The 13,380-nt window shown below is 31.3% G+C and overlaps 1 protein-coding gene across 2 annotated transcripts in view; it reads right to left on the minus strand.

The window, feature by feature from the left end:
- The window catches only part of STS (steroid sulfatase), a 183,622-nt gene that overhangs the window by 87,632 nt on the left and 82,610 nt on the right, over positions 1-13,380 (minus strand). For both annotated transcript variants that reach the window (XM_051984565.1, XM_051984566.1), the window contains one exon: positions 1,716-1,852. In XM_051984565.1, the coding sequence (XP_051840525.1) occupies positions 1,716-1,852 (137 nt within the window). The remainder of the gene's footprint in view (positions 1-1,715; positions 1,853-13,380) is intronic.

The following is a 13,380-nucleotide window of genomic DNA, read 5'->3' on the forward strand; positions in this document are numbered from 1 at the left end:
GAGAACCTGAGTTCAAATTTGACTTCAGATACTTGACCCTTATTAGCTGTATGACTTTAGGCAAGTCATCTAACCATGTTTGTTTGAGAAAGACAGAAAGAGAGAAACAAAGAGAGAGAGAGAGAGAGAGAGAAGAGAGAGAGAGAGAGAGAGAGAGAGAGAGAGAGAGAGAGGAGAGAAAGTTACAGATGTCTAAGTGATTAAGTTCTTTGTTTGGACTCCTATCTTCTCCATCCCCAAATTAAAACATATATTAGTCAACTTGTAAGCATAAGATCAGTCATGTAGTTTCTGATTTACATGCAATCAACCAATAAGCATTTATTAAGTGCCTATTTTGTAGGATAAATTGTGCTAGATGATAATGATAACAATATAAAAATGAAATAATCCCTACTCAAAGATCTTAAATTCTACTGTATTAGACAGATAGACTAACTTTAACTTTAACTAGATAGCAAGTGAATATCCCAAGTAAAACTAGAAATGCAGAGTCCTTCAATTTTCTACTTCATTACAATCCATTGAACTATACCTAATTTAACAATCATTTAGAGAAACCAAAAAACAAAACTCAAACATGAATTTTCTGTTAAGCAAGGCCATGTTCATCTTCATTGAACCAAAAACACAAAAAGCTTTTCCCTCCCAATTCAAAATTGGAATTTTTTTCAAAGGAAGGACTTTGACCAAAACTGCTTTTTGTCATCTTACATTTGCTTAGTGAGGAACAGAAGGGATAGTGAAAAGCAGAGAATTATTGGCTTCAGACAAAAACAATGAATTATAGCTATAAATAGTAAATGTATTCCAGTTGGCACAGAAATAAGGTAGAGTTAAGGAACAATTACTTTGACAGTCTTGCCAAGTCAAGAGTCAGCTTTACAGGTCAAAGAATGCATTGTTTCCAAACATTTGAACTCCAATTATCTCATTTTGCTAATAATGAGGTTTTGTTCCCATTTAATTATTAAGAATATCTAATAGTAAGTGATAATAGTAAGTGGCTCCATTCCTCCATTAATCTTTGACTATAACCCCTATAAATATTATATAAAATAGGATACAGATTGCACAGATAAAGATTTGTCTCTAGTTGTGTATCAATTAGCCTTTACTTACTATTCACATGCATATTTGAATTATTTATGTGATTTTGGCATTTTGTTGTTGTTGTTTTGGACTTGTTAATTTAATGGCATAGAGAATTCTGGTGAGGAAATTTCCTTAAACAATGCAGATCAGCACTGGCTTTGAAACTTGTAGCTGTAAATAGCTAATTGGTTTGGGTACCAAGGAAGACAATGACTTGTCCAAGATCACTTGGATAATTTGTGTCAGAGAAGGAATGTAAAAAGTTCATATTCTTATCAAATAATATGTCATTCAGTTTAATCAACTACTTTTCTGGGAGTCACAGTAGATAGAATTCTGGACTTGGAGTTCAAAAAAGCCTAAGCTCAACACCTGCCTGAAACACTTACTAGCTGTATAGTAACTCATTTAAGCACTGTCAGCATTGGTTTCATCATCTGTAAAGTGAGGGGATTGAATTTGATGGTATTTAATGTCTCTTTTCCCTCTAAATCTCTGATTCTCACATAGATTTGGAGGTAGTATTTTGGACATTGTTAGAAATTTTGGATAAAGGACAACAAAATTGTATGAACTACTTCAAAAATACACACTGAAAAACTTTTTATCAAGTTACATACCTATACTCCAATCCATTTCTTCCACAGCATCCCCATACATGCCATGTTTGCTCTTCCCCACAAACTCTTTGGCAGAAAAAAGTGCAGTGTGGACATGAATGTAGGATAAGAAAAGAAGGAAAGGTGTTCCTGTGTTCCTAAAAAAGACAAATACAAAAGGTAGAATTACATTTGTTACAGATCTGGTTAAGGAAAAATTTACAAAGAAGTATATGATGATATTGCAAAAAAAAAAAAAAAAAAAAAAAAAAAACCACCTTTAAAGAAGGACGCCATTAAAGGCATCTAAAATGTAACTTTGATTTATTTCTTAAGAACAAGAAAATTATCAAATATGTGTGAGTATCCCAAATTTACACAGGCCAAATAGAAATATAGTAAAAATTTCTTGGTTTACAGTATTCTATTCTTCCCACTGCACAGTGTCTAACCATACAATGAAACATCCTAAAATTAGCAATTCCTTGGTGTTGGAAACTTGGAAATGGAGGTGAGTAATGAAGGGATATCACTTTTTCAAGCTAGTAACTTGATATTACTACACTTTCCTTTACCTTCTTGAAAATACTTAAACTACACTTTCTGTCCATTTTCCTTCAATTTTCACTAGAAAAAACTCCCAAATCTTTCCTTTCCTGAATTTTGTTGAATATAATATTGAATGAAATACAGCATAAAGAAGTGTTGGATTTTTAAAATTGGAGGTTCCCCTCCCCCTCCATGATGTCAACTCATGCCTACTTTTATATTATCAAAATATTCAAAATTTCTGAAAATGTATTAATTGCCAAAGTTTGAACTTTTTCAGATATTCAAAATTCAATTCAGCTCCATTAAACAAACATTTATCAAAAACCTACATCATGAAGGACATTGCTTATATCCTTTAACATAAAGATAGGTTAAAAGTTAAAATTCCTGTCCATAAGTAATTTATAGTTGATTCAAAGACTGGGTCTAACACTTAATAGTTGCATAGGCACAAACAAATCCCTTAACTATTTGTGTCTTACTTTTCCATTATCAAATGGGAAGTGGTAGCGATACATTATCTATCTCACAAGGTTATTTGAAGAACATGCTTTATAAACTATAAAGTCCTGTATGCATGTGAGGTTTTTTTTTTCTTACTATTATATATGCATGGTGAGGATTTTTTTCTATTATTGTTATTATTGAGATAATTCATACAACTAGAATCATTGAATATGAGAATTAAAAGGGAAGTAATGACTTACCTAATCCAAAATTCCACCAACTGATAAATGTTTATTAAATGTCATGCCAGACACTCTCTTCAATAATGCACTGACAAATGAACATCTAGTCTCTTCCTGAAGACCACCAATGATAACTAACTCATTACTTCTTATTCAAATCAGTCCATTTTTGATAGTTCTCTTACAAAGTTTTTTTCCTTGTATTGAATCACAATTTAATTCTCTATAACGCCCACCTTGGACAGATTTCAAAAGATAGTGGAGGACAGAAGGACCTGGTATGTTATGGCCCACCAGTTCATGAACAGTCAAAATACCATTGAATGACTGAACAGCAGCCACCTATATGTTCTGTCTTCTACAGCCAGGAAGAACAAACTAAACTTTCTTTCATATGACAGATCTTCTAAACATCTAAAAACTATTATCCTGTCAAGTTATCTCTTTTCTACTCTACATTCCCTTCTTTAAATTTATCTGCATATGGTAAGATTTCTAATCTCTTTACTACTTTGTTTGATGTACATATTATATCAATGTCCCTTCCAAAATGTGTTTCCCAGGAGTAAGCACAATAATTATGTTTGATCTAAATAAAGCAAAATACAGTATAATAATCTTCTATTAAATCAACTTCTGGTCTCATTAAATAATTCATTCATTCTTTCTTTCTCTTTTTTCCTTTCTTTAGTCATTATTTTATCTTTTCCAAGAAAGCCCTATGGACAATATTAGCTTGCTATGCTCCAGAAGATCATGAAGAGTCAGACACAACTGAATGACTAAATAACAACAAATATATACATATAGCTATGATTATAACTGTATATACATACAAATATATAATATTTACATCCAATATGTATGTTTATTTTTTTTTACAGATTACTTTTGAATTACAACTATGCCATCCTCTATTTACGCAGTTATTTTTTTCTGATGTGAGGAAATGGTTATTTTTCAAAGGAGGTACAATAGCAGGAGGTTTTTTTGGTCTCTAATTTAAGGTTATAGAATTAACTGTGTAAAGCTTTTTTAAAAATTAAAAATTGCTTCAGCACTGGTGTTTCAACTATTATTATCATCATTTATTCCCAAATTTGATATATACCTTTTTCTGATTAGGCACCAAGTCATGGACTTCCAGATATTTTGAAGGAAGAACAGCTTATTTACTTAAAAATTATATTTTTGGAGCATTGTTATGTTAGTGCTAAGTATGGTAGAGTCTTACTAAAAGTCCTAGTCTTACTCTAAAATTCAAAAAGTTTACAATGTAGAAGAGAATAATTCAACAAACACCTAGTAAGCATTCTCCACCTGCATTGTACTGTGCTAGGGATAAAAGAGGTAAATAAAAGTCATAAAAGATAAAGTACAATAAATGTCACAAGAAAGGTATAGAAATGTAATGCATGTGTGCAAAAGTGTTTATAGCTGTCCTTTTTGTATTGGCAAGGAACTGGAAACTTGAATGGATGGCCATCAGTTGAAGAATGGTTGAATAAATTATGGTATATGAATGTTAAGAAATATTGTTCTATAAGAAACAATCAGCAGGATGATTTCAGAAAGGCCTGGAAAGACTTACATTAACTGATGCTAAGTGAAGTGACTAGAACCAAGAAAACATGTGACATAGCAATAACAAGATTATCCAATGATCAATTCTGATGGACATGGCGCTTTTCAAAAATATGGTGATTCTGATAGATAATGTGATTCTGATAGCCATGTGATGTGAATCACAACATATTATTTTCATGTTTTTGTTGTTGTTTGCTTTTTGTTTTCTTTCTTATTTCTTTCCTTTTTAATCTGATTTTTCTTGTGTAGTATGATAACTGTGGAAATATGTATAGAAGAATTGCACATGTTTAACAGACATTGGATTACTTGCTGTCTAAGGTTTGAAGAACTTATACAAATCTGTAATGAAGAGCTTGAAGAGCAGAGAATTTAAAATCTGCATCAGTGGAAAAAGAGCCACATAAATTTCATTATCCCAACAGAACATGATCTCATCAATAGGAGTAGTCTCTTCACTGATACATATCATGATCTCTCAGTAGATGTACATGACTTTCATTTATGACCTCCTCTAATTCCACCTAATATCCTGGAAACCTTTTACAAGTTCTCTTGACATTGCAAAGAAACAAAAGAACATACACGCTCTTGCTATATCACTGGCTCATGTTCTGTCATACATTTTATCTATTACATGATTTCTCTTATGTAATACTCTGCTTGAAATGTAGTGAAACCTGCTTAAACTCTCCAGGTGCCCTTCCATTGCATACTGGATGGTCCTCAACTTCAATATTTCAGAGACACATAGAAGCTTACGTTGATAAAAAGAACTAACATTTAAAACAGATCTTTAAACTTTGAAAAGCATTGTTCTTGTATTACCCCCTTATAACAATCCTGTGAGATGGGCAAAATAAATATCATTATCTATATTTCAAGCAATGGCTAAAGTGATTACCTTATGATCATATACACTGACATCAAAGACAAGACTCAAACTCATTTCTTTATGATCTAAAGCTCTCTCTCCCTAACACACAAATACACACATACACACATATACTTACACACTCCTCAAATTGTTGTCATTTCAAATGTAATCATATTATCTTCTCTGCCTTTGTTTGCAAACAATAGGCATTAAATTTTAACAAATTAGGTAAATGATCTCAAACATTGAACCTTATGGACTCAATATGCTGTCACATCTAAAGATACATTTGTGTAACATCTGCATATTGAATACAATATGATTTTTAGAATAACAGTTCTGATAGAATGACTGAATAATTTGTGGCATGTAACTGGGATGAAATCAATGTGTTATAAGGAATGATGAGCAGTATATTTTCAGAAAAAGCTGGAAAAACTTTCATAAACTGATCCAAAGTGAAGTGAGGAGAACCAGAAGAACATTGTACACAGTAATAGCTATACTGTACAACAATCACCTGTGAATGAATTAGTTCTTCTTGGTAAATACAAAGATCCAACACAATTCTGAAGGATTCATCATGAAAAACACTGTCCCCCTCCAGAGAAAGAACTGATAGAATCTGAAAGCAGATTGAAGGATACATTTTTTATTTTATTTTTCTTGAGGGTTTGGTCTATGTTGTTTTGTTTTCTTTTTCTGACAATATGACTAATATGGAAATATGTTTTGCATCTCTACTCATGTGTAAATTTTATCAAATTGTTTGCTTGGTGAGGGAAAACGGGGATCTGGAAGACAAAACTGTAAAACAAACAAAGGTCAAAACCTTTTTACAATCATTAGATTGTAATCTGAAAAAAATAAAATGTTAAAAAAAATTAAAAACAGGTGAATGCTATTATTCTTATCTTCTCATTGCAGAAACTGAGACTTAAGAAGTTATATAATTTTTCTATTGTCACACAGCTGCCATCAAAGGGAAATTCAAAATCAAATCTTTCTCTAACTCTATATTCTCTCCATGTTATCTTTAAAAACGTCATATAACACATTGTTCTGTAACTGTTTTTACCTGGAATATTTTATATAACAGTTTTGACATAAAAATGAGGAAGAAGATAATGACACAGGCAATGATAACAAAAGAACAGTTTTTTGATTTCTAGTTTTTAAAAAAATGGAAGCTAATAGTAAGAAAACAACAAAAATCCAAGGCAAGTAAAGATGGCAAAGAAAGTAGAAAAAAGCCATCATCACTAAAATCAATTAAGAAGAATTGCACTAGGAATATGAATCTTAAGGGCTACCACATCATCAATGTCATGGCCAGAATATGTTAATTTTGCTTTGAGTTGTCAGTTGGGATTATAAACACATTACAAGCATTTTATAAAAAAATTACAAGCAAAAATTAAGGGCAGGGAACTGCTTACTGTACATACTTGTCAAATGATATTCTGCAATCTTTGTGGTAAAATTGAGTTTCTCACTCAAAAGACTACACTTATCACACATTTGAACCTAAACCGATCCTCAAAGAAGAGCAGTCATTTATATACATAAGGAACAGAAACAGTGAATTTAGAAAAATAAATCCTGGGAGAAAAAATCCATCTGTTCAGGAACAGATATGTAATCAATTGTCCATAAAGATGTGAATTAGATGGAGATAAATAATTTGCTACTTTACAAATCATATGGCTGTATGACTGACAGCTTATTCTCAGGGAAAGACAATACTCATTTATTAATATTCTCTGAAAGATCAGGATAACTATTTATTTCATGCATAGCCTCATTTAGGAGACTCAGTTCTCACTACTTCTATCCTTAAAAATGGAATAAGATATTAGCTAGGTGGTGGGAGGTAAACGTCACAATAATAGTTAAACTCTCTTTTTACGAACTAGAGCTCTTCAGTAAACAACTCTTTTGAAAACTTATTGCCAGTATCTTACACACAATTGAAAAGAAGACAATTTGGATATTACATTCAAGCCTCTATTCTGGTTGTATGTTTGTGTTTGTGTGTGTGTGTGTGTATACTTTGCCAATATCAAACAATTCTTCCAATTCAGAGTATAGAAAGATTTGCATCATGTAAAGATAAATATGAACCTATACAGATCAAAAAAGTTCATTATTGGAATGTATGTATGCATTTTTATCTTAAGTGTTACCTTTTTTAAGGCTTGAAAATAATCTTCTACATCCTAATGACCCTTCCCATTCAACAATTTGATTCAGTAAACAAAATGTTTCAAATCATCAAATCCTATCATTACTTGGTGAACTAGTACTAATTATATTATAACATAGTTTCAGTTCTGGAGTCATTTGGTAATTATTACCAATATGTGACACATTTGCTGCATGCTATGTGTAGGCAGATAATATTTGTCTATGTTTGTTGATATTCAAAGACTTCCTATAAAAAGAAAAGCTTTTAGGTTATTCATTTTGAATATTTTTTCTTCTGAAAGATATAGTATATCCACACATTGTTGAAAATGTATTTTATGGGCTAAAGAAAAGTAGCAAGTTGTAGTGAATAGATGGTCAATCTTGGAGTAAAAAAGATGTGGGTTCAAGTCCTACTTCTGACATATTAGTTCTGTGATCATGGCAGAATACTTAATCTCTCAATCCCCCAGACAAGTCTCGAAGACTACAATTTAGAGATAATCTGATCTACAACACTCATAGTGGAAGCTATTTCTAGATAGGAATCCCCTATATTGAAGAAATTATGAATTCAAAAGTTAAGAGGAGAAGAAAATAGAGTTCTCTGCTCTCTCTCTTTCTCAATGAATATACACATATGTAATATCCATGTAAATATGTACATGTCTGTATACATATACACATATGCATGTATATATGGTAGAAGTTATAGTTTAAGTCCAATTTCCTTTAAAATATTTGTTTATTTATTTTCACAATTATCAGTTGTCATAATTTCATCACAATTTCACAATATTAATTGTTGCCTTTTGCCTTCCTATATAACTCCTCTTCTGTTTAAACTTTCCAATGATCATCCTCTTTCAAAAATGGTAAATCAACTTAGGTAAGCATACATCTCTTTATCGTATTATTAATTTTCCATTGTTTAAGCATTAATACTGTTTCTATGTAGTCTACAAGTGCTTGGTTTCTTTGGGTTTTATTCATTAATCTAGCAGACATTTCAGTATTCTCCCTTGTAACCAATTTCACATTGAAATCAATATATATCTAAATACGTATTGATTTGATTTCAAAGATCTGGTCAAATTCTTTATAACTTTTAAACTTTCTTTTCTGTAATAGAAGTTGGCATAGAAACCATAATCAGCCAATAGCAAATGATCTTTTCAAGTATCACTACCATCACTGATATTCTGGCTCTCTTCCCATACCTCCAAGAAATCCATCTAAGGCAATTGAGCATCAGAAAGATTTGCCAATTCCAGTGATTCCCTCCTTCTCTCACCTTCCATTTGATTCTTCCTCCAACAGTGAATAGTCCAGAACCCATACAGACTTTTTTCATTAGTCACACAATTTGGATGAGAAGCCACCAACTTTAATGAGATAGGAAACCATCAGGCTTTACCATCTGTCATGCAACTGTGTACTGAGGTTCTCCAGACCTTATGACCTCTTTTATAATCTCTAGACCCTTGCACTGTTATCTGAACTATTGATACAACATAAGGAACCCTGAGTCTTGCCATCTACCCCATCTACCCTTAGAACATCTGGGCCTTTCTAACTATTCCAAAGATGGTATTTCTTTAATGTGTTGTTTCTTCCAATTAAAATATCACAAAAATATTTGTTGTTGCCTTTGGACACATGATAAAATCAATTTAGTGAACTCTTTGTCTCCCCAAGGATAATCTATGAATCTCCATTTAGCTATAACTTCCTTTAACTTCTAGTTTCCTTTATAATGAGAATATTAATTGATTATGCTATGTAAAGCATACCACAAAAGAAACATATTAACAGAAAAACAAAAGATGGGCTAATCATATCATGAGAAAAAAGTACTGGTACCTACATAATGTCAAAAGGAAATAAGGAATATCTCCAGAACTTTAGATCGGTCTCCTATTAAGAATTTGTAGGATATTCACCAATAACATGACAAATGGACACAAATAGATTGTGATCTGCATCAAATGAGATGACATATGTAATGAACTTTTCAATGCTTAATCAGGTAGAGAAATCTTAAGTATTAGTATTAGTATTATTATCAATGATAGGAATGTTCAAATTCCTATTGAGACTGAGATTACAGATCCAGTGGAGTATTAAAGCCTGAGTATTGTTAGAATGACTGATAGTTGGGTTGCAAATGGCCAGAAATGTACTATTTAGTACTTTTAACACATCTTTTAAGGATACATTTATCAACTGTCATAGATTTGGGCGAGTTATGATTATGTAAACCATCACTATTGAAAGGAATAGTTACCTGTTGTAAAATTTGTAGACATAAAACAAAATCTATTTAGATTTGTTTAAAATAAGAAGGAATTGGGACAGTTAGGGGGCACAGTGGATAGAGCACCACCCCTGAAGTCAGTTCAAATCTGATCTCAGACACTTAACACTTCCTAGCTGTGTGACAACTGGGCAAGTCATCTAATCCCAATTGCCTCAGCAAATAAATGAATGAATAAATAAATAAGAAATCTACTTGTTTTATTGATTTCTGATATTTTTAAAAATCTAAAAAATAATTTTAAAATAGTATTAAACTTTATAAAATTCACTTGTTTCTCAACAAATACAAGTCCTATAGAACAAATTAATTTATCTCAGAATCACATCAATCAAAATAATAACTCATTCAACAATAGGTGTATCAAATCTCAGACAATCTTCATAAGGATTTGAAGTACAGTATTGCTGTAAAAGTTAAAAAACAAGTCTTGTATGAGTGTTATTGCATTTTGACTGTGCTAAATTGTAATGGTATTAGAACAGGATAAAAGGACACATCTTTTAAGGATACATTTATCAACTGTCACAGATTTGGGAGAGTTATGATTATGTAAACCATCACTACAGAAAGGAATATTTACTTGTTATAAAATTTGTAGACATAAAACATTAAAGTGTAAAGTTATCACCATGACTCTCAATTAAGGACTTATTCCCTCCTTGCAAATGTTATTTTATTTTCTCTTCTTCACTGACACTTTCCATAATTACAATTTCATAATGTTTCCCCTGTAAAAAGTGTTTGAGCTTCCTCAGGGCTAAACAAGAAGATGATGCTATGCTAGCAAATCAGAGTAAATAACAACAGGACTTCATGACACTTTTAGAATCTTGATTGGCTAGTCCCAATGCCTATAGTAAAGGGCATATAAATGGACAATAAGTGACATTGATATTAAATTCAGCATGATGTTACTGCCATCTATCTAGCACACATTTAGTATACTATCTAATATGTATCCTATTATGTGTGATTTCACTGGGGTGAGATCTCTTTTCAGTGATACAGATCACAATCTTTTCATACTTTTAAAGGGTTACTGTAGCCTCAGAGAAATTAAATGATGTACCAATAGGTCAGAGGAATGAATTGAATCTAAGTCTTCCTGACTTTAAATCCAACAGTCTCTCTACTATGGTGTATGACCTTTTGCTCTCTAATACATTTCTCAAATTAATATATATATATATATTATATATATATAATATATTAATTAACATATAAATTAATACATATATATTAGTTCTTAAGGAATTGCTTATTTACAGGTATTATTCTATGAATTGACTTGTCAGTTACTATTAGTTATAGAACGCATAAGCTTCTACTGATATTTCTTTCATTCTGTTATTTTATCTTCTTTCAGATTTAAATTTATCATTTTCCCAAGAAAAACAAAATCTATAGGTGACTTTTGCTTAAATGATAAAACATGGTTGAGAGAATATGTGATATAGTACAATGCTGAATTTAGTGTTGGGAAGACCTGGATTCCAATCTCACCTCAGAGATTTTCTAGTTGTGTTAGGCAAACTTTCTGAGCCTCAGTTTCCTTATCAATAAAATTACTATAATGGCAACTACCTTATAGCATTGCTGTGAGTTATCAAATAAGATGATATATGCAAATGTTTTGCAAACTTTTAAGTATCATGTGTATGTTAACTTTATCATCATCATTATTATTAAATTAAAAATAAGTTTATACAGAATACCACGTGTCTTTTACATAAAGCAAAAACTAACTTTGAGTATTATTTATCTGAAATAGCATAAACTACTCATTGATCTCTATATGCTAGCAGAGATTTCTTTTTTCTTCAGTCTCAGGTGGCAAAGAAAAAATTATGAACAGAATTTATTAAATTCAAAAATTGGTGCATGATCTTGATTTTAACTGGATTTCTAAGTATTTTAAGAAACAATGATAATGTTAACACTAAGCCAGATCTTTAGTCTCATTGATGTAGAAACTTCCACCAAGATCCATCATGACTAATTAAAGGTTCATCCTTTGCAATTCTTCTACATGTTTTTTTCCCATAAATTCCCATCAGAAGTACTACCCAACATATGAAAAATGATGAGTTTATTAGGTGATGTTTTTGAGCCCTTTCAGCTTATGTGTTCTCCAATATGGAAAGAAGATTAATAGTCTTACTGCAAGCCCCACTATTTATCTTGGTTATCCTAAGCATTTCCCTAAACAGTAGCTAGTCAAAGTTCAACAGACCAAGAACAAAGGAATTGTTGCACCAGGATGTTCTTCTTTTCTAACTTTAGCTAATGTCTTCAGTCAAGACTGGGCAAACAAGTTACATGAGGAGAATAATTGCAATACAGAAAAGTATAAATGAGAGAACTGTTACTTTTATAAGGATAGCTTCAAAACATTTAATTTTATCAAAATGACATCCCTTGGATAGGAAGGTTAGTGATCCTCATTAATCAAAATGTATAGCTTAGTTGATCAACATTAACTGATAAGACATCTATGTCCTCACTATAAAATTGTCACTGAATGCTAGCACTCTATAAATATCTTAATAAGGGAATATAATGAACAGAAGACAAAATAAGTATATAATATCAAGTGTTAAGTGTTCTTTCTAACTTTTAAGATATAAAATGGTATTTTTCTCTTTGTCTTTCATATCTGTCTAACTATACTTCATTTAGGAAAATATTAAACTGCAAAAGTATTCTTGTTATTCATATCTTAGCATTTCCAACTGGCATCTCAGACATACATTCCTTGAACATAAATCATTTCAGGAGCAGGGTATACAGAAAGAGTATAAATTTCAGAAGCAGAATTTAAATCACTTTACTAGCATCCTTTGACAAATAAACTATAGAGAAGGTGCCCACTAGAACTTTTTATCATTTTTGTACATCAAAATGAAACATCATCTCAAAGAGAAGGGAAGTTAAATCAGCAACTTGTTAAATACATTCCACTAATATGTTATCCATGTTAACTAAAGGGATCGACTAATTAATAGATTACTTCAAGAAGTTATTTAGCCTCCATTTGTCCCAAATAGATTGCAAAAAACAGCTCCTACCCATATAAAATAGGAATTCTCATTATTGAAAAAATGCACATAAGATTCTTAGAAAGAAAGATGCATTATTTTCATATGGACTCACTACTTCTACTGATTATTTTTGTTAATATATGATTAAGTTTCCTTTTAACAACTTGAAGCCTCATCCAGTAAATCATATCTCCTCTAGAATTATATTAACTCAGTATGATGAAAACCCTGACCACAACTTGGGCTATCTAGAGATTTCAACAGAACAATCTTGATATTCCCATTTGTACAACAATGAACAATTCAAGGAATTACGAATTCAAATTTCAGAATCATTGTGCTAGAAGCTATAGCATAGAAAAATCTATTCATTCATTCTTCATTCATTTATTCAGGAGACGTGAACATGCTCTACCTATCTGACTCTTATTTG

Source organism: Antechinus flavipes, chromosome 3 (genome assembly GCF_016432865.1).
Source record: "Antechinus flavipes isolate AdamAnt ecotype Samford, QLD, Australia chromosome 3, AdamAnt_v2, whole genome shotgun sequence".
NCBI classification, from domain to species: domain Eukaryota; kingdom Metazoa; phylum Chordata; class Mammalia; order Dasyuromorphia; family Dasyuridae; genus Antechinus; species Antechinus flavipes.